Here is an 18,911-nt window from a genome sequence, read left to right as displayed (position 1 = left end):
GGATAAGTTAGTGTGTTGAGGTCGGCCTGCCCAATGCCAATCTGAAATCGATGCGTTTGGTGGGATCATATTTTTCCAATCGCCCTTTGACAGTATAGTTGTGTATCGTGTGTTTTGGAAAACTATGTCTAAACGCATCGATTTGTCCACTCTCTGCAATTAAATCTTCATGCTAGGTGCTCCAGTGTGTTAATATTTCTCGCCAGCCAGCAACAACAACTCCGACAGTAGCACAACATTGGTTTCTTGGTCTTGATTTGTTTTGTGTTTTGTGTTTTGATTACATTTAAAATTTGGACATTGTTTCTAGTCCGTGCTTGGGTTTGGCCTTGAAAGGGAAAACTAAGTTCCATTCTTCGTCCTTGTCTTCTATTTAATGGGCTGTCAGTGTCTGTTTATGTGGTGGCTGCAATTTTGAAATTTGTTTAAGAATCCATATAGCAGAATATTGAAAGAAAAGCAAGCATTGGCATCTTATACTGAAAGATCCTGCATAATACAAGCATAGGCAATGATATGCCCGAGAAGGTAATCCCGGCTTGGGATGGCAAAGCAGTACCAGCGCAAAGTTAAGCAAAAAAAAAAGGAATGGAAACTTATTTACTTGCACTGTAGCTTTAGATTCTGGCAAACGTCTTTGGCGGCTTTATGGGCTTCGGGGTCGATGTCACCATTACCGCATTTGGCGAGCGTTTCTCAGTGTTCTGGGGTCCCAGAATGTTGTTCTGAATGTTGCGTTTGCGACGAGGACGTCCGCCCGACTTGTTGGCGGAGTCCGGCACGGAATTGTCGCCACCAGCGCCGATGGCTCCATTTTTCGACGATGCTGCACCTTTGGCCCGATTGCGACGACGAGTGGCATTGCCATTGCCATTGCCAGAGCGCTTGGATTTCGGCTTGATGGTCGCTTTGCTGGGGTCGTAGTAGCTGTCCAGAAGGTTCAGCAGCTCGGCCATTTCCTCGGTCTTCAGCGAATCAATCGCTGTCAAAACCAGCTCCAAGCCCGCCTTGCGCTTATCAGACCAAATGGCCCTTAGAGACTTCAGGGTAAAGCCATGTTCGGCCAGCGCAATGCGGTACTTTACGGCACGGACACGATAGTGCAGAGTGGTGCGGAAATAGTTCAAGAAGATCGGGCGGAATGAGTTTTGGCGCCCCAGGCTATCGTTCCGGTCTTTCAGCTCGAGGACCGTCGAGTTGAGAAGATGGGAGAATGGTTTCACGGCATTCAACAACTTAACCTCTGCCTCCGAGGACTCGAGTGCCTCCTCGGATGACTCGGAAGACTCGGATTCAATCAGCTGCAGGGCCATTTCGTAGACCATCTTGGCCCGCACATTGGCGCTCCCCTCAAAGGAGCCCTGCTTCTGATTCTTGGGGCCACTGTTATCGTTGATGATGGCGTTTCCTTCGACATTCTCGTGTTCATCCTCCTTGGTGGAATTCCCATCCTTCGACTTGGCCAAGAGCTTCGAGAGCTTGCGTAGACCACAGTTCTTGATACCATGTTTGCCAAGGAAGGCCTTGGCCATAGGGCAAGTGTTGGCAAAAGCCTTCACCGTCCGATTGAATCTATCAATCAGGGAGTACTTCTTGAGCGCCACCAAAATCATGTAGGGTATGAATTTGCGCTCATCGTGGTAGAGCATAACGATGCCTTCTTTGTTGGGCTGCTTGGCGACCAGCGTCTCAAGCCAGTTGAGAAAGTCCATGAGGGCAGCGACCTCCGACTTGGACTTGATAATCTGCGAAAAATAAGTTAGAATTAGCGGATATCGGAAGTGTGGATATGTACCTCGTAGGTCTGCATCGACTTGAGCATGCGATAAAAGCCGATCGAAATCACACGAATTTGATGACGCCGACGAGCGGCTTGATTCAGATTCATATACGGCATGATGTACTGCTGGAAGCTGCCCTTTGATGTGTAGGCAGCCAACTGGACAATCTGGAAAAAGGGCAAAGGCGAGACGAGACGCGGAGAGAAATGGGGTTATGTCCGAAGCAACCACCAACAATCAATGAATACCTCATCAACCAGACGACGTCCAGTGGTATCTATCTCAACGGCAACCAGGATGTAGTTGCCTGACGGCAGCTCCTCCTTCACGACCACGCTCTGACCGGAGGCGGCAGCGGAAACAGAATCTTCAGAAATGGCAACCATTTTCGCGTTCTACGAACTTTTTTCCCTTTTCTTACAAAAGGCAAAACACAAACTTTTTTTTTCCGACGAGCTCTCACAAAAAAGAAACAATCCGTACGACAAACTAAAACGTAATGAATTTTTGTCTAAGTTTTTCCGGTACTTCGAAAACGGCAGGAGTTTGACCGAAGTCAAGGCCTACTTTATGAGTTTCTTGGTCTTAAGTACAATGGGGCGAAAACCAGGACCGCGTGATTGCCGAGCTGGACGGCATCTTCGGGGACTCCCAGCGCCCGGCCACGTTCCAGGACACGCTAGAAATGAAATACCTGGAGCGCTGCCTGATGGAAACGCTGCGCATGTACCCCCCAGTGCCACTGATCGCCCGCGAGTTGCAGGAGGATCTTAAGTTGAATTCTGGCGACTACGTTATACCGCGCGGAGCCACGGTGACGGTGGCCACTGTTCTGTTGCATCGCAATCCCAAGGTCTACACGAATCCCAATGTCTTCGATCCGGACAACTTTCTGTCCGAGCGCCAGGCCAACCGACATTACTATGCCTTCATCCCCTTCTCCGCGGGACCACGCAGCTGTGTGGGTAAGTACTGCTGATATGCTGGGACGCTGCTCAAAAATGATCGATAATTATCGATAGACATCCCAGCCTTTGTATGGACTTTCCTGCCACAACTCGAACTAATCTTCTCTCTCATTTCGATTTCTCCACTTAGGGCGCAAGTATGCCATGCTAAAGCTCAAAATTCTACTCTCGACTATCTTGCGGAACTATCGCGTCTACTCGGACCTCAGTGAGTCGGACTTCAAGCTCCAGGCGGATATCATACTGAAGCGTGAGGAGGGCTTTCGTGTGCGTCTCCAGGCCAGATGAGCAGCACAAAACAATTTTCCAAAAAAACCAAAAAAAAGGGCAACTTTTCCATACATATATCTCTAATTTTTCGCAAGTGATAGTCACCGGTTAATACAGTAATAATAATATTAATATTATATAATAAAATTTGTTCAACACTCGATTTATTGGAAAAGTTTAGAATTATGTTTGTTTTTCTTTTTTTTTGGTCGCATTTGAAAAAGAACAAGAAACCACTATCATCTCCATTTAAATGTATTTGTGTTTGTGTATATAATACGTAATTATGCACAACGACTCTTTGTGCAATGATTTTGACAATAAATCCTCGGTGTAATTATAATATCGATTAGTCGATCGCTTATCGATTGCGTTGCACGTGATAAATCTATTTATTTTTTTTATAATTAATCGTTTATTCATAGATAACTTTCAAACAATGAAACACACCTTGAGATATTTTGACATGTTACAGGTGGTATATGTATGCGTGTGTGTTTACAGAAGGGCTTGTTTGAGTGTGTTGTTTTTGTAGGTGTACTTGAGTATTAAAGTGGAATTTGACACATTGGGCCAGGGTTGCTTAGGGATAAGTTAGTGTGTTGAGGTCGGCCTGCCCAATGCCAATCTGAAATCGATGCGTTTGGTGGGATCATATTTTTCCAATCGCCCTTTGACAGTATAGTTGTGTATCGTGTGTTTTGGAAAACTATGTCTAAACGCATCGATTTGTCCACTCTCTGCAATTAAATCTTCATGCTAGGTGCTCCAGTGTGTTAATATTTCTCGCCAGCCAGCAACAACAACTCCGACAGTAGCACAACATTGGTTTCTTGGTCTTGATTTGTTTTGTGTTTTGTGTTTTGATTACATTTAAAATTTGGACATTGTTTCTAGTCCGTGCTTGGGTTTGGCCTTGAAAGGGAAAACTAAGTTCCATTCTTCGTCCTTGTCTTCTATTTAATGGGCTGTCAGTGTCTGTTTATGTGGTGGCTGCAATTTTAAAATTTGTTTAAGAATCCATATAGCAGAATATTGAAAGAAAAGCAAGCATTGGCATCTTATACTGAAAGATCCTGCATAATACAAGCATAGGCAATGATATGCCCGAGAAGGTAATCCCGGCTTGGGATGGCAAAGCAGTACCAGCGCAAAGTTAAGCAAAAAAAAAAGGAATGGAAACTTATTTACTTGCACTGTAGCTTTAGATTCTGGCAAACGTCTTTGGCGGCTTTATGGGCTTCGGGGTCGATGTCACCATTACCGCATTTGGCGAGCGTTTCTCAGTGTTCTGGGGTCCCAGAATGTTGTTCTGAATGTTTGCGTTTGCGACGAGGACGTCCGCCCGACTTGTTGGCGGAGTCCGGCACGGAATTGTCGCCACCAGCGCCGATGGCTCCATTTTTCGACGATGCTGCACCTTTGGCCCGATTGCGACGACGAGTGGCATTGCCATTGCCATTGCCAGAGCGCTTGGATTTCGGCTTGATGGTCGCTTTGCTGGGGTCGTAGTAGCTGTCCAGAAGGTTCAGCAGCTCGGCCATTTCCTCGGTCTTCAGCGAATCAATCGCTGTCAAAACCAGCTCCAAGCCCGCCTTGCGCTTATCAGACCAAATGGCCCTTAGAGACTTCAGGGTAAAGCCATGTTCGGCCAGCGCAATGCGGTACTTTACGGCACGGACACGATAGTGCAGAGTGGTGCGGAAATAGTTCAAGAAGATCGGGCGGAATGAGTTTTGGCGCCCCAGGCTATCGTTCCGGTCTTTCAGCTCGAGGACCGTCGAGTTGAGAAGATGGGAGAATGGTTTCACGGCATTCAACAACTTAACCTCTGCCTCCGAGGACTCGAGTGCCTCCTCGGATGACTCGGAAGACTCGGATTCAATCAGCTGCAGGGCCATTTCGTAGACCATCTTGGCCCGCACATTGGCGCTCCCCTCAAAGGAGCCCTGCTTCTGATTCTTGGGGCCACTGTTATCGTTGATGATGGCGTTTCCTTCGACATTCTCGTGTTCATCCTCCTTGGTGGAATTCCCATCCTTCGACTTGGCCAAGAGCTTCGAGAGCTTGCGTAGACCACAGTTCTTGATACCATGTTTGCCAAGGAAGGCCTTGGCCATAGGGCAAGTGTTGGCAAAAGCCTTCACCGTCCGATTGAATCTATCAATCAGGGAGTACTTCTTGAGCGCCACCAAAATCATGTAGGGTATGAATTTGCGCTCATCGTGGTAGAGCATAACGATGCCTTCTTTGTTGGGCTGCTTGGCGACCAGCGTCTCAAGCCAGTTGAGAAAGTCCATGAGGGCAGCAACCTCCGACTTGGACTTGATAATCTGCGAAAAATAAGTTAGAATTAGCGGATATCGGAAGTGTGGGTATGTACCTCGTAGGTCTGCATCGACTTGAGCATGCGATAAAAGCCGATCGAAATCACACGAATTTGTTGACGCCGACGAGCGGCTTGATTCAGATTCATATACGGCATGATGTACTGCTGGAAGCTGCCCTTTGATGTGTAGGCAGCCAACTGGACAATCTGGAAAAAGGGCAAAGGCGAGACGAGACGCGGAGAGAAATGGGGTTATGTCCGAAGCAACCACCAACAATCAATGAATACCTCATCAACCAGACGACGTCCAGTGGTATCTATCTCAACGGCAACCAGGATGTAGTTGCCTGACGGCAGCTCCTCCTTCACGACCACGCTCTGACCGGAGGCGGCAGCGGAAACAAAATCTTCAGAAATGGCAACCATTTTCGCGTTCTACGAACTTTTTTCCCTTTTCTTACAAGAGGCAAAACACAAACTTTTTTTTCCGACGAGCTCTCACAAAAAAGAAACAATCCGTACGACAAACTAAAACGTAATGAATTTTTGTCTAAGTTTTTCCGGTACTTCGAAAACGGCAGGAGTTTGACCGAAGTCAAGGCCTACTTTATGAGTTTCTTGGTCTTAAGTACAATGGGGCGAAAACCAGGACCGCGTGATTGCCGAGCTGGACGGCATCTTCGGGACTCCCAGCGCCCGGCCACGTTCCAGGACACGCTAGAAATGAAATACCTGGAGCGCTGCCTGATGGAAACGCTGCGCATGTACCCCCCAGTGCCACTGATCGCCCGCGAGTTGCAGGAGGATCTTAAGTTGAATTCTGGCGACTACGTTATACCGCGCGGAGCCACGGTGACGGTGGCCACTGTTCTGTTGCATCGCAATCCCAAGGTCTACACGAATCCCAATGACGTCGATCCGGACAACTTTCTGTCCGAGCGCCAGGCCAACCGACATTACTATGCCTTCATCCCCTTCTCCGCGGGACCACGCAGCTGTGTGGGTAAGTACTGCTGATATGCTGGGACGCTGCTCAAAAATGATCGATAATTATCGATAGACATCCCAGCCTTTGTATGGACTTTCCTGCCACAACTCGAACTAATCTTCTCTCTCATTTCGATTTCCCCACTTAGGGCGCAAGTATGCCATGCTAAAGCTCAAAATTCTACTCTCGACTATCTTGCGGAACTATCGCGTCTACTCGGACCTCAGTGAGTCGGACTTCAAGCTCCAGGCGGATATCATACTGAAGCGTGAGGAGGGCTTTCGTGTGCGTCTCCAGGCCAGATGAGCAGCACAAAACAATTTTCCAAAAAAACCAAAAAAAAGGGCAACTTTTCCATACATATATCTCTAATTTTTCCCAAGTGATAGTCACCGGTTAATACAGTAATAATAATACTAATATTATATAATAAAATTTGTTCAACACTCGATTTATTGGAAAAGTTTAGAATTATGTTTGTTTTCCTTTTTTTTTGGTCGCATTTGAAAAAGAACAAGAAACCACTATCATCTCCATTTAAATGTATTTGTGTTTGTGTATTTAATACGTAATTATGCATACCGACTCTTTGTGCAATGATTTTGACAATAAATCCTCGGTGTAATTATAATATCGATTAGTCGATCGCTTATCGATTGCGTTGCACGTGATAAATCTAATTATTTTTTTTATAATTAATCGTTTATTCATGGATAACTTTCAAACAATGAAACACACCTTGAGATATTTTGACATGTTACAGGTGGTATATGTATGCGTGTGTGTTTACAGAAGGGCTTGTGTGAGTGTGTTGTTTTTGTAGGTGTACTTGAGTATTAAAGTGGAATTTGACACATTGGGTCAGGGTTGCTTAGGGATAAGTTAGTGTGTTGAGGTCGGCCTGCCCAATGCCAATCTGAAATCGATGCGTTTGGTGGGATCATATTTTTCCAATCGCCCTTTGACAGTATAGTTGTGTATCGTGTGTTTTGGAAAACTATGTCTAAACGCATCGATTTGTCCACTCTCTGCAATTAAATCTTCATGCTAGGTGCTCCAGTGTGTTAATATTTCTCGCCAGCCAGCAACAACAACTCCGACAGTAGCACAACATTGGTTTCTTGGTCTTGATTTGTTTTGTTTTGTGTTTTGATTACATTTAAAATTTGGACATTGTTTCTAGTCCGTGCTTGGGTTTGGCCTTGAAAGGGAAAACTAAGTTCCATTCTTCGTCCTTGTCTTCTATTTAATGGGCTGTCAGTGTCTGTTTATGTGGTGGCTGCAATTTTGAAATTTGTTTAAGAATCCATATAGCAGAATATTGAAAGAAAAGCAAGCATTGGCATCTTATACTGAAAGATCCTGCATAATACAAGCATAGGCAATGATATGCCCGAGAAGGTAATCCCGGCTTGGGATGGCAAAGCAGTACCAGCGCAAAGTTAAGCAAAAAAAAAAGGAATGGAAACTTATTTACTTGCACTGTAGCTTTAGATTCTGGCAAACGTCTTTGGCGGCTTTATGGGCTTCGGGGTCGATGTCACCATTACCGCATTTGGCGAGCGTTTCTCAGTGTTCTGGGGTCCCAGAATGTTGTTCTGAATGTTATTGCGTTTGCGACGAGGACGTCCGCCCGACTTGTTGGCGGAGTCCGGCACGGAATTGTCACCACCAGCGCCGATGGCTCCATTTTTCGACGATGCTGCACCTTTGGCCCGATTGCGACGACGAGTGGCATTGCCATTGCCATTGCCAGAGCGCTTGGATTTCGGCTTGATGGTCGCTTTGCTGGGGTCGTAGTAGCTGTCCAGAAGGTTCAGCAGCTCAGCCATTTCCTCGGTCTTCAGCGAATCAATCGCTGTCAAAACCAGCTCCAAGCCCGCCTTGCGCTTATCAGACCAAATGGCCCTTAGAGACTTCAGGGTAAAGCCATGTTCGGCCAGCGCAATGCGGTACTTTACGGCACGGACACGATAGTGCAGAGTGGTGCGGAAATAGTTCAAGAAGATCGGGCGGAATGAGTTTTGGCGCCCCAGGCTATCGTTCCGGTCTTTCAGCTCGAGGACCGTCGAGTTGAGAAGATGGGAGAATGGTTTCACGGCATTCAACAACTTAACCTCTGCCTCCGAGGACTCGAGTGCCTCCTCGGATGACTCGGAAGACTCGGATTCAATCAGCTGCAGGGCCATTTCGTAGACCATCTTGGCCCGCACATTGGCGCTCCCCTCAAAGGAGCCCTGCTTCTGATTCTTGGGGCCACTGTTATCGTTGATGATGGCGTTTCCTTCGACATTCTCGTGTTCATCCTCCTTGGTGGAATTCCCATCCTTCGACTTGGCCAAGAGCTTCGAGAGCTTGCGTAGACCACAGTTCTTGATACCATGTTTGCCAAGGAAGGCCTTGGCCATAGGGCAAGTGTTGGCAAAAGCCTTCACCGTCCGATTGAATCTATCAATCAGGGAGTACTTCTTGAGCGCCACCAAAATCATGTAGGGTATGAATTTGCGCTCATCGTGGTAGAGCATAACGATGCCTTCTTTGTTGGGCTGCTTGGCGACCAGCGTCTCAAGCCAGTTGAGAAAGTCCATGAGGGCAGCGACCTCCGACTTGGACTTGATAATCTGCGAAAAATAAGTTAGAATTAGCGGATATCGGAAGTGTGGATATGTACCTCGTAGGTCTGCATCGACTTGAGCATGCGATAAAAGCCGATCGAAATCACACGAATTTGATGACGCCGACGAGCGGCTTGATTCAGATTCATATACGGCATGATGTACTGCTGGAAGCTGCCCTTTGATGTGTAGGCAGCCAACTGGACAATCTGGAAAAAGGGCAAAGGCGAGACGAGACGCGGAGAGAAATGGGGTTATGTCCGAAGCAACCACCAACAATCAATGAATACCTCATCAACCAGACGACGTCCAGTGGTATCTATCTCAACGGCAACCAGGATGTAGTTGCCTGACGGCAGCTCCTCTTTCACGACCACGCTCTGACCGGAGGCGGCAGCGGAAACAGAATCTTCAGAAATGGCAACCATTTTCGCGTTCTACGAACTTTTTTCCCTTTTCTTACAAAAGGCAAAACACAAACTTTTTTTTTCCGACGAGCTCTCACAAAAAAGAAACAATCCGTACGACAAACTAAAACGTAATGAATTTTTGTCTAAGTTTTTCCGGTACTTCGAAAACGGCAGGAGTTTGACCGAAGTCAAGGCCTACTTTATGAGTTTCTTGGTCTTAAGTACAATGGGGCGAAAACCAGGACCGCGTGATTGCCGAGCTGGACGGCATCTTCGGGGACTCCCAGCGCCCGGCCACGTTCCAGGACACGCTAGAAATGAAATACCTGGAGCGCTGCCTGATGGAAACGCTGCGCATGTACCCCCCAGTGCCACTGATCGCCCGCGAGTTGCAGGAGGATCTTAAGTTGAATTCTGGCGACTACGTTATACCGCGCGGAGCCACGGTGACGGTGGCCACTGTTCTGTTGCATCGCAATCCCAAGGTCTACACGAATCCCAATGTCTTCGATCCGGACAACTTTCTGTCCGAGCGCCAGGCCAACCGACATTACTATGCCTTCATCCCCTTCTCCGCGGGACCACGCAGCTGTGTGGGTAAGTACTGCTGATATGCTGGGACGCTGCTCAAAAATGATCGATAATTATCGATAGACATCCCAGCCTTTGTATGGACTTTCCTGCCACAACTCGAACTAATCTTCTCTCTCATTTCGATTTCCCCACTTAGGGCGCAAGTATGCCATGCTAAAGCTCAAAATTCGACTCTCGACTATCTTGCGGAACTATCGCGTCTACTCGGACCTCAGTGAGTCGGACTTCAAGCTCCAGGCGGATATCATACTGAAGCGTGAGGAGGGCTTTCGTGTGCGTCTCCAGGCCAGATGAGCAGCACAAAACAATTTTCCAAAAAAACCAAAAAAAAGGGCAACTTTTCCATACATATATCTCTAATTTTTCGCAAGTGATAGTCACCGGTTAATACAGTAATAATAATACTAATATTATATAATAAAATTTGTTCAACACTCGATTTATTGGAAAAGTTTAGAATTATGTTTTTTTTTCTTTTTTTTTGGTCGCATTTGAAAAAGAACAAGAAACCACTATCATCTCCATTTAAATGTATTTGTGTTTGTGTATATAATACGTAAATTTGCATAACGACTCTTTGTGCAATGATTTTGACAATAAATCCTCGGTGTAATTATAATATCGATTAGTCGATCGCTTATCGATTGCGTTGCACGTGATAAATCTATTTATTTTTTTTATAATTAATCGTTTATTCATAGATAACTTTCAAACAATGAAACACACCTTGAGATATTTTGACATGTTACAGGTGGTATATGTATGCGTGTGTGTTTACAGAAGGGCTTGTGTGAGTGTGTTGTTTTTGTAGGTGTACTTGAGTATTAAAGTGGAATTTGACACATTGGGCCAGGGTTGCTTAGGGATAAGTTAGTGTGTTGAGGTCGGCCTGCCCAATGCCAATCTGAAATCGATGCGTTTGGTGGGATCATATTTTTCCAATCGCCCTTTGACAGTATAGTTGTGTATCGTGTGTTTTGGAAAACTATGTCTAAACGCATCGATTTGTCCACTCTCTGCAATTAAATCTTCATGCTAGGTGCTCCAGTGTGTTAATATTTCTCGCCAGCCAGCAACAACAACTCCGACAGTAGCACAACATTGGTTTCTTGGTCTTGATTTGTTTTGTGTTTTGTGTTTTGATTACATTTAAAATTTGGACATTGTTTCTAGTCCGTGCTTGGGTTTGGCCTTGAAAGGGAAAACTAAGTTCCATTCTTCGTCCTTGTCTTCTATTTAATGGGCTGTCAGTGTCTGTTTATGTGGTGGCTGCAATTTTAAAATTTGTTTAAGAATCCATATAGCAGAATATTGAAAGAAAAGCAAGCATTGGCATCTTATACTGAAAGATCCTGCATAATACAAGCATAGGCAATGATATGCCCGAGAAGGTAATCCCGGCTTGGGATGGCAAAGCAGTACCAGCGCAAAGTTAAGCAAAAAAAAAAGGAATGGAAACTTATTTACTTGCACTGTAGCTTTAGATTCTGGCAAACGTCTTTGGCGGCTTTATGGGCTTCGGGGTCGATGTCACCATTACCGCATTTGGCGAGCGTTTCTCAGTGTTCTGGGGTCCCAGAATGTTGTTCTGAATGTTATTGCGTTTGCGACGAGGACGTCCGCCCGACTTGTTGGCGGAGTCCGGCACGGAATTGTCGCCACCAGCGCCGATGGCTCCATTTTTCGACGATGCTGCACCTTTGGCCCGATTGCGACGACGAGTGGCATTGCCATTGCCATTGCCAGAGCGCTTGGATTTCGGCTTGATGGTCGCTTTGCTGGGGTCGTAGTAGCTGTCCAGAAGGTTCAGCAGCTCGGCCATTTCCTCGGTCTTCAGCGAATCAATCGCTGTCAAAACCAGCTCCAAGCCCGCCTTGCGCTTATCAGACCAAATGGCCCTTAGAGACTTCAGGGTAAAGCCATGTTCGGCCAGCGCAATGCGGTACTTTACGGCACGGACACGATAGTGCAGAGTGGTGCGGAAATAGTTCAAGAAGATCGGGCGGAATGAGTTTTGGCGCCCCAGGCTATCGTTCCGGTCTTTCAGCTCGAGGACCGTCGAGTTGAGAAGATGGGAGAATGGTTTCACGGCATTCAACAACTTAACCTCTGCCTCCGAGGACTCGAGTGCCTCCTCGGATGACTCGGAAGACTCGGATTCAATCAGCTGCAGGGCCATTTCGTAGACCATCTTGGCCCGCACATTGGCGCTCCCCTCAAAGGAGCCCTGCTTCTGATTCTTGGGGCCTCTGTTATCGTTGATGATGGCGTTTCCTTCGACATTCTCGTGTTCATCCTCCTTGGTGGAATTCCCATCCTTCGACTTGGCCAAGAGCTTCGAGAGCTTGCGTAGACCACAGTTCTTGATACCATGTTTGCCAAGGAAGGCCTTGGCCATAGGGCAAGTGTTGGCAAAAGCCTTCACCGTCCGATTGAATCTATCAATCAGGGAGTACTTCTTGAGCGCCACCAAAATCATGTCGGGTATGAATTTGCGCTCATCGTGGTAGAGCATAACGATGCCTTCTTTGTTGGGCTGCTTGGCGACCAGCGTCTCAAGCCAGTTGAGAATGTCCATGAGGGCAGCGACCTCCGACTTGGACTTGATAATCTGCGAAAAATAAGTTAGAATTAGCGGATATCGGAAGTGTGGATATGTACCTCGTAGGTCTGCATCGACTTGAGCATGCGATAAAAGCCGATCGAAATCACACGAATTTGATGACGCCGACGAGCGGCTTGATTCAGATTCATATACGGCATGATGTACTGCTGGAAGCTGCCCTTTGATGTGTAGGCAGCCAACTGGACAATCTGGAAAAAGGGCAAAGGCGAGACGAGACGCGGAGAGAAATGGGGTTATGTCCGAAGCAACCACCAACAATCAATGAATACCTCATCAACCAGACGACGTCCAGTGGTATCTATCTCAACGGCAACCAGGATGTAGTTGCCTGACGGCAGCTCCTCCTTCACGACCACGCTCTGACCGGAGGCGGCAGCGGAAACAGAATCTTCAGAAATGGCAACCATTTTCGCGTTCTACGAACTTTTTTCCCTTTTCTTACAAAAGGCAAAACACAAACTTTTTTTTTCCGACGAGCTCTCACAAAAAAGAAACAATCCGTACGACAAACTAAAACGTAATGAATTTTTGTCTAAGTTTTTCCGGTACTTCGAAAACGGCAGGAGTTTGACCGAAGTCAAGGCCTACTTTATGAGTTTCTTGGTCTTAAGTACAATGGGGCGAAAACCTTTCGGCTTTCACTAGAGTTGCGTGCACAGTGGGATAAATATGCAAAACGCTGGCAGTAGGGTTGCAATAAAAACAAAACCGGCGTCTCTCAGCTGAAGAACACAATGCAAAGATAAGGAGGCCCGCTTCCAGCATAATCAGCTAAAAAGCATCCAGCGCTGATGGTGTAATAGCAGACAGCTTTCATAGTTACATAGAATCCAGCTTTCATGACAAGGAAGACAGCTTTGAGAGTTAGTAAGCTCTAAAAGCTCCATAGCAGACAGCTTCGATTGCTACATAGAATCCAGATTGGATACTCGTAGTTATATAGCATCCAGCGTTGATGGTTAAGACATCTCTGGAAGTTACTCCAAAGACAGCTTAAAGAGTTTCGTAGTAGCCAGCTCAAATAGTATCAAAGCAGAAAGCTTTAATACTTTCATAGTACCCTGTGATTACCGGGTATACAAAATATATCTGCATGCTTTTGACTTACTTGTCTGTAACCGTATTTAAAATAAATCATTACTACGATTATTTTTGTACGATTGCTCAGCGTTATTTAGAACGAATCAAATCTCCCGTGCTAAGCAGGAATACCAATTAAATTGCTTTTAGATGCTTGGACTGCTTTCGATACATGATGAAGTTGCAAATAAATTGCCTGTTAGCCGCTCTCCTCGCCGTAGTAAGTGCCTCAACCTCACCTCCTGATATCGTCTCGATTCATTTTCGGTATATTGACAGTCGAGCGGAAATGCAAGAACTTTTACACCAACAGAGGAGTTCCAGAAGGCCCCCGACCTTGGTGGGATGCAGGAGTCAAACGAAACTGAAAGTACCCAAGGTCAGACAGTCCCAATGGCCACGGCCATGGGTGAGGTGGTCCACTCCAGCAACTCTATCAACTCTAGCAACTCCAGCAACTCTAGCAACTCCAAGCTGGGATCAAGTGCACAAGGTCAGCACCAGCGTCAGCGTCAGCCAGCAACAACTGTTTTGAAGCACATCGTTCGTAAGAAGAGAGATATTTTTACGCAAGATACTCCCTACGACTTTCATACAGTACATCAGGCCTGCGATTTTGATGAGCGCGGGAGACACCGCATTGTCATGTTCTTCCCGAATCATTGCATTTGGACTTGGAACAACAAGTACGTCCATGAGGGTTTCTATTATCTCTTCAAGCTGTATCAGACGGAGGCCTTCTTCTTTGGACAGTTCAACGAACGCTTGAAACAGTACGAAACCGTACCCCACGTCTGGACCAAGGACTAGAAGGATGCGGAAGATGCATCAGTTAAATTATCTGTAACTAATTGGCCCGATGGGTTCGACGATAAGCCTAAACTATTAGGCTGACATATATTGATTAAATTGTCATGGGCGTTGTTTCGGATTTCATCTATCGATTATATCGAAGCTGACAGTGGTCTGGGAGATAGATCCATCAAGCTAATGGATTCCTGCCAGAGAACAATACTGAGGGGAATCCTGGAGTCACACACATCGGTGCCAGATAACACCATCATTCGCGACAGAAGACAGCAGAACATTCAAGAGCTTTTCAAAATTTGCTCTAGCCCGTAGTCTCTAAAAACTAGCAGTGAAACATCTCTGACACAAGGACTTGTCTATATAGACTCGGCTATTGATTTTGTATAATTTATGGAGCCGGAAACGATTCTTTTGGGCTTTTACATATAAACGAATTTAATATTAAATACGCCACATTCAATTCGAATGTTCGATGACGGACCATTCGGATCTCAGACATGCCATCATGCCAGCTGAGGTATCCACATTCTACTTTCTCTTTCCCAACCCCATCCAAACCCATGAATAACATTCAGCAACATTTTGAACGCACCATTTTTAATATTATTTAATAAAAAACAGAAAAGTTACAGTACGGTACCATTTGGCCCAAGAATGGTATCAAGAAATATCTATAAGAGGAAAACAGAATCAATAATCTCTTTGACTCTTACCTGCACGAGTATCTGGGGCAAGGTGATGCAATCCTCAGGCCCCCACATCCTGAATGCGTGGGTTGTAGGGTCGGTTCCATCAAATATTTTCTGTAAGAATAACATAAGTTAGTAATCTACTCCTGGTATTATAGCTATCTGGGCACTCACCGATACAGGTGTTGAAATTTATGTTATCCGTGTATGTTAAGTGTGTAACAGAAGTTCTCATTATGCGTCGGTCGTATTCTGTAGGACCCCCCTACACTTGTTCACTATTGGTTCAAAAGTAACTTGAAAGTAACTGACGAAAATTTGAAAAAAACTTAAAATTTGGAATTTGGAACTTAGAATTTGGAAAAATTTAGATGTGTTCCTGACGATCTCAGGGAGTAGACTGAATGATTTCACATTGAAACCTCGTAGCTGCTCGTGACAGCTGCTTTTGTGCGACGGCTGGCCTACTATTTGCCACTATACACAGACCAGAGGACCCTTAGCCAGGGCTTTGACAGGAAAAAAGCAAGTAAATATTTTGGCACGAACTAAATTTTCGCTTGTTTTTATGTAGGGGGCTCGATTCTGAGTGGTACATAGCCATCGTTTGGCCGCTAGTTTTTGGATAGTTGAGGAAAACCTTACGGAACCATGGACCTACTTTATTACGACGCATCAGTCCTCAGATATTAATCATCGAATCAATGGGTAGCGCGCCTTACAGGCCTGACGTGGAACCTAAAGACCTACTTTTGTTACAGCCTACGGAGTAATGGAGACTACAAACTACAAATGGTTCGAAGAGGAAGACCTAGACTGGATCGATTCTGCAATCTGGTGTATCCAAATATTTCTTTGGGAAGCTGTGGGATATGATTCCAACTGAATAGTAATCGCACAGTAGGCCTTCCAAAATCATAATTTTTGAACGATCATATATATTTTCTCGATATATCTTCAAAAATATACGCCCATACTATTCGAATACCGGTTATAAATATTACGTAAAGTAATACTGGAACGGAAGTTTGAATACAAAGGCAGAAAGAGTTGAATTTTTGTATGGTTTTTATTGAATATACTTTAAATTAGTTATCTATAAAATAATTACTATGTAATAGAATACATATATAATAGAATTTGCATCTTTGTTTCGTGTTCTCCTCCCCGCAGATGTGTAGATTCTCTAACACAAAAAAATCATTTGAAATTACTACAAATTAAAACACAATTTTCGCATCGTTTCATCCGCTTGGACTCACTTAAATCTGCATGCATGTGTGGGGGCTGCTTTCGCGCCTGTTCGCCACAACTCATGTACATGTACAGTAAACACAAAAACAGGGGTTTGAGTTTAAAAAAAAAAAGAACGTATATATTTAATAGTAATAATTAAGAGAAGTACACACAATTATTAAGTATAAAAGAGGGTAGGGTAATCAGTGACGATAAATTAAGCATTTCTCTTTAACAATTAACTGACCATCCTTGTCCTCATCCTCATCCGTCGACCACACAAAACGTTTTGCCTAATAAATACAACTCGTATGAAGCTCTAAGATACTATTAAAAAAAATAAAAATAGAAGAATTACATGTAAGGTACACAGCAAATTCTGATTCTGATTGCTGGAAAATATATACAAAAACCGACTCAACATGAGGAAAACAGTGGAATTGGAAATGGGTGTGGGTGTGGGGGGGAAACGAAACGAGTGGGGAGCGGGGGCTAGAGATAGGAATAGGAATAGAGCTAGACCTAGATACATACATAAAATAAGCATTAAATGTTCTCTCTCTCTCCGGATGGGCAGACATATTAACGTTATATATGGGCTTTCTATGCAATATGTATTATGTATTATGTATTTTAGCAACATTTATCAAACGACTTTAACGATTTGAACGATTTGAACGAACGAACACACACGCTCCAAGCTCGGGTCAAAACCAGCTCCAAGCCCGCCTTGCGCTTATCAAACCAAATGGCCCTTAGAGACTTCAGGGTAAAGCCATGTTCGGCCAGCGCAACGCGGTACTTTACGGCACGGACACGATAGTGCAGAGTGGTGCGGAAATAGTTCAAGAAGATCGGGCGGAATGAGTTTTGGCGCCCCAGGCTATCGTTCCGGTCTTTCAGCTCGAGGACCGTCGAGTTGAGAAGATGGGAGAATGGTTTCACGGCATTCAACAACTTAACCTCTGCTTCCGAGGACTCGAGTGCCTCCTCGGATGACTCGGAAGACTCGGATTCAATCAGCTGCAGGGCCATTTCGTAGACCATCTTGGCCCGCACATTGGCGCTCCCCTCAAAGGAGCCCTGCTTCTGATTCTTGGGGCCTCTGTTATCGTTGATGATGGCGTTTCCTTCGACATTCTCGTGTTCATCCTCCTTGGTGGAATTCCCATCCTTCGACTTGGCCAAGAGCTTCGAGAGCTTGCGTAGACCACAGTTCTTGATACCATGTTTGCCAAGGAAGGCCTTGGCCATAGGGCAAGTGTTGGCAAAAGCCTTCACCGTCCGATTGAATCTATCAATCAGGGAGTACTTCTTGAGCGCCACCAAAATCATGTAGGGTATGAATTTGCGCTCATCGTGGTAGAGCATAACGATGCCTTCTTTGTTGGGCTGCTTGGCGACCAGCGTCTCAAGCCAGTTGAGAATGTCCATGAGGGCAGCGACCTCCGACTTGGACTTGATAATCTGCGAAAAATAAGTTAGAATTAGCGGATATCGGAAGTGTGGATATGTACCTCGTAGGTCTGCATCGACTTGAGCATGCGATAAAAGCCGATCGAAATCACACGAATTTGATGACGCCGACGACCGGCTTGATTCAGATTCATATACGGCATGATGTACTGCTGGAAGCTGCCCTTTGATGTGTAGGCAGCCAACTGGACAATCTGGAAAAAGGGCAAAGGCGAGACGAGACGCGGAGAGAAATGGGGTTATGTCCGAAGCAACCACCAACAATCAATGAATACCTCATCAACCAGACGACGTCCAGTGGTATCTATCTCAACGGCAACCAGGATGTAGTTGCCTGACGGCAGCTCCTCCTTCACGACCACGCTCTGACCGGAGGCGGCAGCGGAAACAGAATCTTCAGAAATGGCACCCATTTTCGCGTTCTACGAACTTTTTTCCCTTTTCTTACAAAAGGCAAAACACAAACTTTTTTTTCCGACGAGCTCTCACAAAAAAGAAACAATCCGTACGACAAACTAAAACGTAATGAATTTTTGTCTAAGTTTTTCCGGAACTTCGAAAACGGCAGGAGTTTGACCGAAGTCAAGGCCTACTTTATGAGTTTCTTGGTCTTAAGTACAATGGGGCGAAAACCTTTCGGCTTTCACTAGAGTTGCGTGCACAGTGGGATAAATATGCAAAACGCTGGCAGTAGGGTTGCAATAAAAACAAAACCGGCGTCTCTCAGCTGAAGAACACAATGCAAAGATAAGGAGGCCCGCTTCCAGCATAATCAGCTAAAAAGCATCCAGCGCTGATGGTGTAATAGCAGACAGCTTTCATAGTTACATAGAATCCAGCTTTCATGACAAGGAAGACAGCTTTGAGAGTTAGTAAGCTCTAAAAGCTCCATAGCAGACAGCTTCGATTGCTACATAGAATCCAGATTGGATACTCGTAGTTATATAGCATCCAGCGTTGATGGTTAAGACATCTCTGGAAGTTACTCCAAAGACAGCTTAAAGAGTTTCGTAGTAGCCAGCTCAAATAGTATCAAAGC

General features: G+C 45.4%; 8 protein-coding genes and 1 pseudogene across 15 annotated transcripts; 4 read left to right on the top strand and 5 right to left on the bottom strand.

Annotated features, from left to right (window-relative positions):
• Positions 1–10: 10 nt before the first annotated feature.
• Positions 11–2,284, bottom strand: LOC117188851 (maternal protein exuperantia-2-like). Of its 2 annotated transcripts, XM_033393351.1 has the most exons (5): positions 2,030–2,284; positions 1,796–1,948; positions 856–1,745; positions 605–681; positions 11–406 (listed from the first exon to the last, which is right to left on the bottom strand). In XM_033393351.1, the coding sequence occupies exons 1-4, from the start codon at positions 2,165–2,167 to the stop codon at positions 618–620; spliced, it is 1,245 nt and encodes a 414-aa protein (XP_033249242.1). In that variant the 5' UTR covers positions 2,168–2,284; the 3' UTR covers positions 11–406; positions 605–617. The 2 variants fall into 2 exon arrangements, with proteins under 2 accessions (XP_033249242.1, XP_033249239.1); XM_033393348.1 differs by having other exon boundaries at positions 605–1,745.
• Positions 2,285–2,374: 90 nt separating this feature from the next.
• Positions 2,375–3,182, top strand: LOC117188865 (cytochrome P450 4g15-like). The gene is made up of 2 exons (XM_033393386.1): positions 2,375–2,746; positions 2,880–3,182. The coding sequence occupies exons 1-2, from the start codon at positions 2,467–2,469 to the stop codon at positions 3,035–3,037; spliced, it is 438 nt and encodes a 145-aa protein (XP_033249277.1). The 5' UTR covers positions 2,375–2,466; the 3' UTR covers positions 3,038–3,182.
• Positions 3,183–3,545: 363 nt separating this feature from the next.
• LOC117188855 (maternal protein exuperantia-2-like) lies at positions 3,546–5,948 on the bottom strand. 2 transcript variants are annotated; one of them, XM_033393364.1, is made up of 5 exons: positions 5,637–5,948; positions 5,403–5,555; positions 4,463–5,352; positions 4,211–4,287; positions 3,546–4,012 (listed from the first exon to the last, which is right to left on the bottom strand). In XM_033393364.1, exons 1-4 carry the CDS (start codon positions 5,772–5,774, stop codon positions 4,224–4,226), a joined length of 1,245 nt encoding a protein of 414 aa, XP_033249255.1. In that variant the 5' UTR covers positions 5,775–5,948; the 3' UTR covers positions 3,546–4,012; positions 4,211–4,223. The 2 variants fall into 2 exon arrangements, with proteins under 2 accessions (XP_033249255.1, XP_033249252.1); XM_033393361.1 differs by having other exon boundaries at positions 4,211–5,352.
• LOC117187054 lies at positions 5,887–6,976 on the top strand (annotated as a pseudogene).
• Positions 6,977–7,221: 245 nt separating this feature from the next.
• LOC117188850 (maternal protein exuperantia-2) lies at positions 7,222–9,496 on the bottom strand. 2 transcript variants are annotated; one of them, XM_033393343.1, is made up of 5 exons: positions 9,242–9,496; positions 9,008–9,160; positions 8,068–8,957; positions 7,814–7,890; positions 7,222–7,615 (listed from the first exon to the last, which is right to left on the bottom strand). In XM_033393343.1, exons 1-4 carry the CDS (start codon positions 9,377–9,379, stop codon positions 7,827–7,829), a joined length of 1,245 nt encoding a protein of 414 aa, XP_033249234.1. In that variant the 5' UTR covers positions 9,380–9,496; the 3' UTR covers positions 7,222–7,615; positions 7,814–7,826. The 2 variants fall into 2 exon arrangements, with proteins under 2 accessions (XP_033249234.1, XP_033249233.1); XM_033393342.1 differs by having other exon boundaries at positions 7,814–8,957.
• A 90-nt stretch (positions 9,497–9,586) lies between these two features.
• LOC117188862 (cytochrome P450 4g15-like) lies at positions 9,587–10,320 on the top strand. The gene is made up of 2 exons (XM_033393382.1): positions 9,587–9,958; positions 10,092–10,320. The coding sequence occupies exons 1-2, from the start codon at positions 9,679–9,681 to the stop codon at positions 10,247–10,249; spliced, it is 438 nt and encodes a 145-aa protein (XP_033249273.1). The 5' UTR covers positions 9,587–9,678; the 3' UTR covers positions 10,250–10,320.
• A 508-nt stretch (positions 10,321–10,828) lies between these two features.
• Positions 10,829–13,130, bottom strand: LOC108151322 (maternal protein exuperantia-2-like). Of its 2 annotated transcripts, XM_033393341.1 has the most exons (5): positions 12,851–13,130; positions 12,617–12,769; positions 11,677–12,566; positions 11,423–11,499; positions 10,829–11,224 (listed from the first exon to the last, which is right to left on the bottom strand). In XM_033393341.1, exons 1-4 carry the CDS (start codon positions 12,986–12,988, stop codon positions 11,436–11,438), a joined length of 1,245 nt encoding a protein of 414 aa, XP_033249232.1. In that variant the 5' UTR covers positions 12,989–13,130; the 3' UTR covers positions 10,829–11,224; positions 11,423–11,435. The 2 variants fall into 2 exon arrangements, with proteins under 2 accessions (XP_033249232.1, XP_033249225.1); XM_033393334.1 differs by having other exon boundaries at positions 11,423–12,566; positions 12,851–13,128.
• Positions 13,131–13,675: 545 nt separating this feature from the next.
• LOC117188859 lies at positions 13,676–14,592 on the top strand. Of its 4 annotated transcripts, XM_033393376.1 has the most exons (4): positions 13,676–13,881; positions 13,941–14,204; positions 14,260–14,347; positions 14,415–14,592. In XM_033393376.1, the coding sequence occupies exons 1-4, from the start codon at positions 13,834–13,836 to the stop codon at positions 14,495–14,497; spliced, it is 483 nt and encodes a 160-aa protein (XP_033249267.1). In that variant the 5' UTR covers positions 13,676–13,833; the 3' UTR covers positions 14,498–14,592. The 4 variants fall into 4 exon arrangements, with proteins under 4 accessions (XP_033249267.1, XP_033249269.1, XP_033249266.1 ...); XM_033393378.1 differs by having other exon boundaries at positions 13,683–13,881; positions 13,941–14,347; XM_033393375.1 differs by having other exon boundaries at positions 13,684–13,881; positions 13,941–14,208; positions 14,260–14,592.
• Positions 14,593–17,029: 2,437 nt separating this feature from the next.
• On the bottom strand, positions 17,030–18,408 carry LOC117187053 (maternal protein exuperantia-2-like). Its single transcript, XM_033388785.1, has 3 exons — positions 18,148–18,408; positions 17,914–18,066; positions 17,030–17,863 (listed from the first exon to the last, which is right to left on the bottom strand). Exons 1-3 carry the CDS (start codon positions 18,283–18,285, stop codon positions 17,030–17,032), a joined length of 1,125 nt encoding a protein of 374 aa, XP_033244676.1. The 5' UTR covers positions 18,286–18,408.
• Between the last annotated feature and the right edge of the window lie 503 nt (positions 18,409–18,911).

Source organism: Drosophila miranda, chromosome XL, assembly GCF_003369915.1.
Source record: "Drosophila miranda strain MSH22 chromosome XL, D.miranda_PacBio2.1, whole genome shotgun sequence".
NCBI classification, from domain to species: domain Eukaryota; kingdom Metazoa; phylum Arthropoda; class Insecta; order Diptera; family Drosophilidae; genus Drosophila; species Drosophila miranda.
Note: the sequence above shows the minus strand (reverse complement) of the source record. Positions and strands in the feature narration are given on the sequence as shown.

Coding starts and splice junctions, on each gene's coding strand:
- LOC117188851 (XM_033393348.1), bottom strand. CDS start 2,167: ATGGTTGCCATTTCTGAAGATTCTGTTTCCGCTGCCGCCTCCGGTCAG. Junction 1,949..2,029: donor GACGTCGTCTGGTTGATGAG/GTATTCATTGAT, acceptor CCCTTTTTCCAG/ATTGTCCAGTTGGCTGCCTA. Junction 1,746..1,795: donor AGTCGATGCAGACCTACGAG/GTACATATCCAC, acceptor TATTTTTCGCAG/ATTATCAAGTCCAAGTCGGA.
- LOC117188865 (XM_033393386.1), top strand. CDS start 2,467: ATGAAATACCTGGAGCGCTGCCTGATGGAAACGCTGCGCATGTACCCC. Junction 2,747..2,879: donor GGGACCACGCAGCTGTGTGG/GTAAGTACTGCT, acceptor TTCTCCACTTAG/GGCGCAAGTATGCCATGCTA.
- LOC117188855 (XM_033393361.1), bottom strand. CDS start 5,774: ATGGTTGCCATTTCTGAAGATTTTGTTTCCGCTGCCGCCTCCGGTCAG. Junction 5,556..5,636: donor GACGTCGTCTGGTTGATGAG/GTATTCATTGAT, acceptor CCCTTTTTCCAG/ATTGTCCAGTTGGCTGCCTA. Junction 5,353..5,402: donor AGTCGATGCAGACCTACGAG/GTACATACCCAC, acceptor TATTTTTCGCAG/ATTATCAAGTCCAAGTCGGA.
- LOC117188850 (XM_033393342.1), bottom strand. CDS start 9,379: ATGGTTGCCATTTCTGAAGATTCTGTTTCCGCTGCCGCCTCCGGTCAG. Junction 9,161..9,241: donor GACGTCGTCTGGTTGATGAG/GTATTCATTGAT, acceptor CCCTTTTTCCAG/ATTGTCCAGTTGGCTGCCTA. Junction 8,958..9,007: donor AGTCGATGCAGACCTACGAG/GTACATATCCAC, acceptor TATTTTTCGCAG/ATTATCAAGTCCAAGTCGGA.
- LOC117188862 (XM_033393382.1), top strand. CDS start 9,679: ATGAAATACCTGGAGCGCTGCCTGATGGAAACGCTGCGCATGTACCCC. Junction 9,959..10,091: donor GGGACCACGCAGCTGTGTGG/GTAAGTACTGCT, acceptor TTCCCCACTTAG/GGCGCAAGTATGCCATGCTA.
- LOC108151322 (XM_033393334.1), bottom strand. CDS start 12,988: ATGGTTGCCATTTCTGAAGATTCTGTTTCCGCTGCCGCCTCCGGTCAG. Junction 12,770..12,850: donor GACGTCGTCTGGTTGATGAG/GTATTCATTGAT, acceptor CCCTTTTTCCAG/ATTGTCCAGTTGGCTGCCTA. Junction 12,567..12,616: donor AGTCGATGCAGACCTACGAG/GTACATATCCAC, acceptor TATTTTTCGCAG/ATTATCAAGTCCAAGTCGGA.
- LOC117188859 (XM_033393374.1), top strand. CDS start 13,834: ATGATGAAGTTGCAAATAAATTGCCTGTTAGCCGCTCTCCTCGCCGTA. Junction 13,882..13,940: donor TAGCCGCTCTCCTCGCCGTA/GTAAGTGCCTCA, acceptor GTATATTGACAG/TCGAGCGGAAATGCAAGAAC.
- LOC117187053 (XM_033388785.1), bottom strand. CDS start 18,285: ATGGGTGCCATTTCTGAAGATTCTGTTTCCGCTGCCGCCTCCGGTCAG. Junction 18,067..18,147: donor GACGTCGTCTGGTTGATGAG/GTATTCATTGAT, acceptor CCCTTTTTCCAG/ATTGTCCAGTTGGCTGCCTA. Junction 17,864..17,913: donor AGTCGATGCAGACCTACGAG/GTACATATCCAC, acceptor TATTTTTCGCAG/ATTATCAAGTCCAAGTCGGA.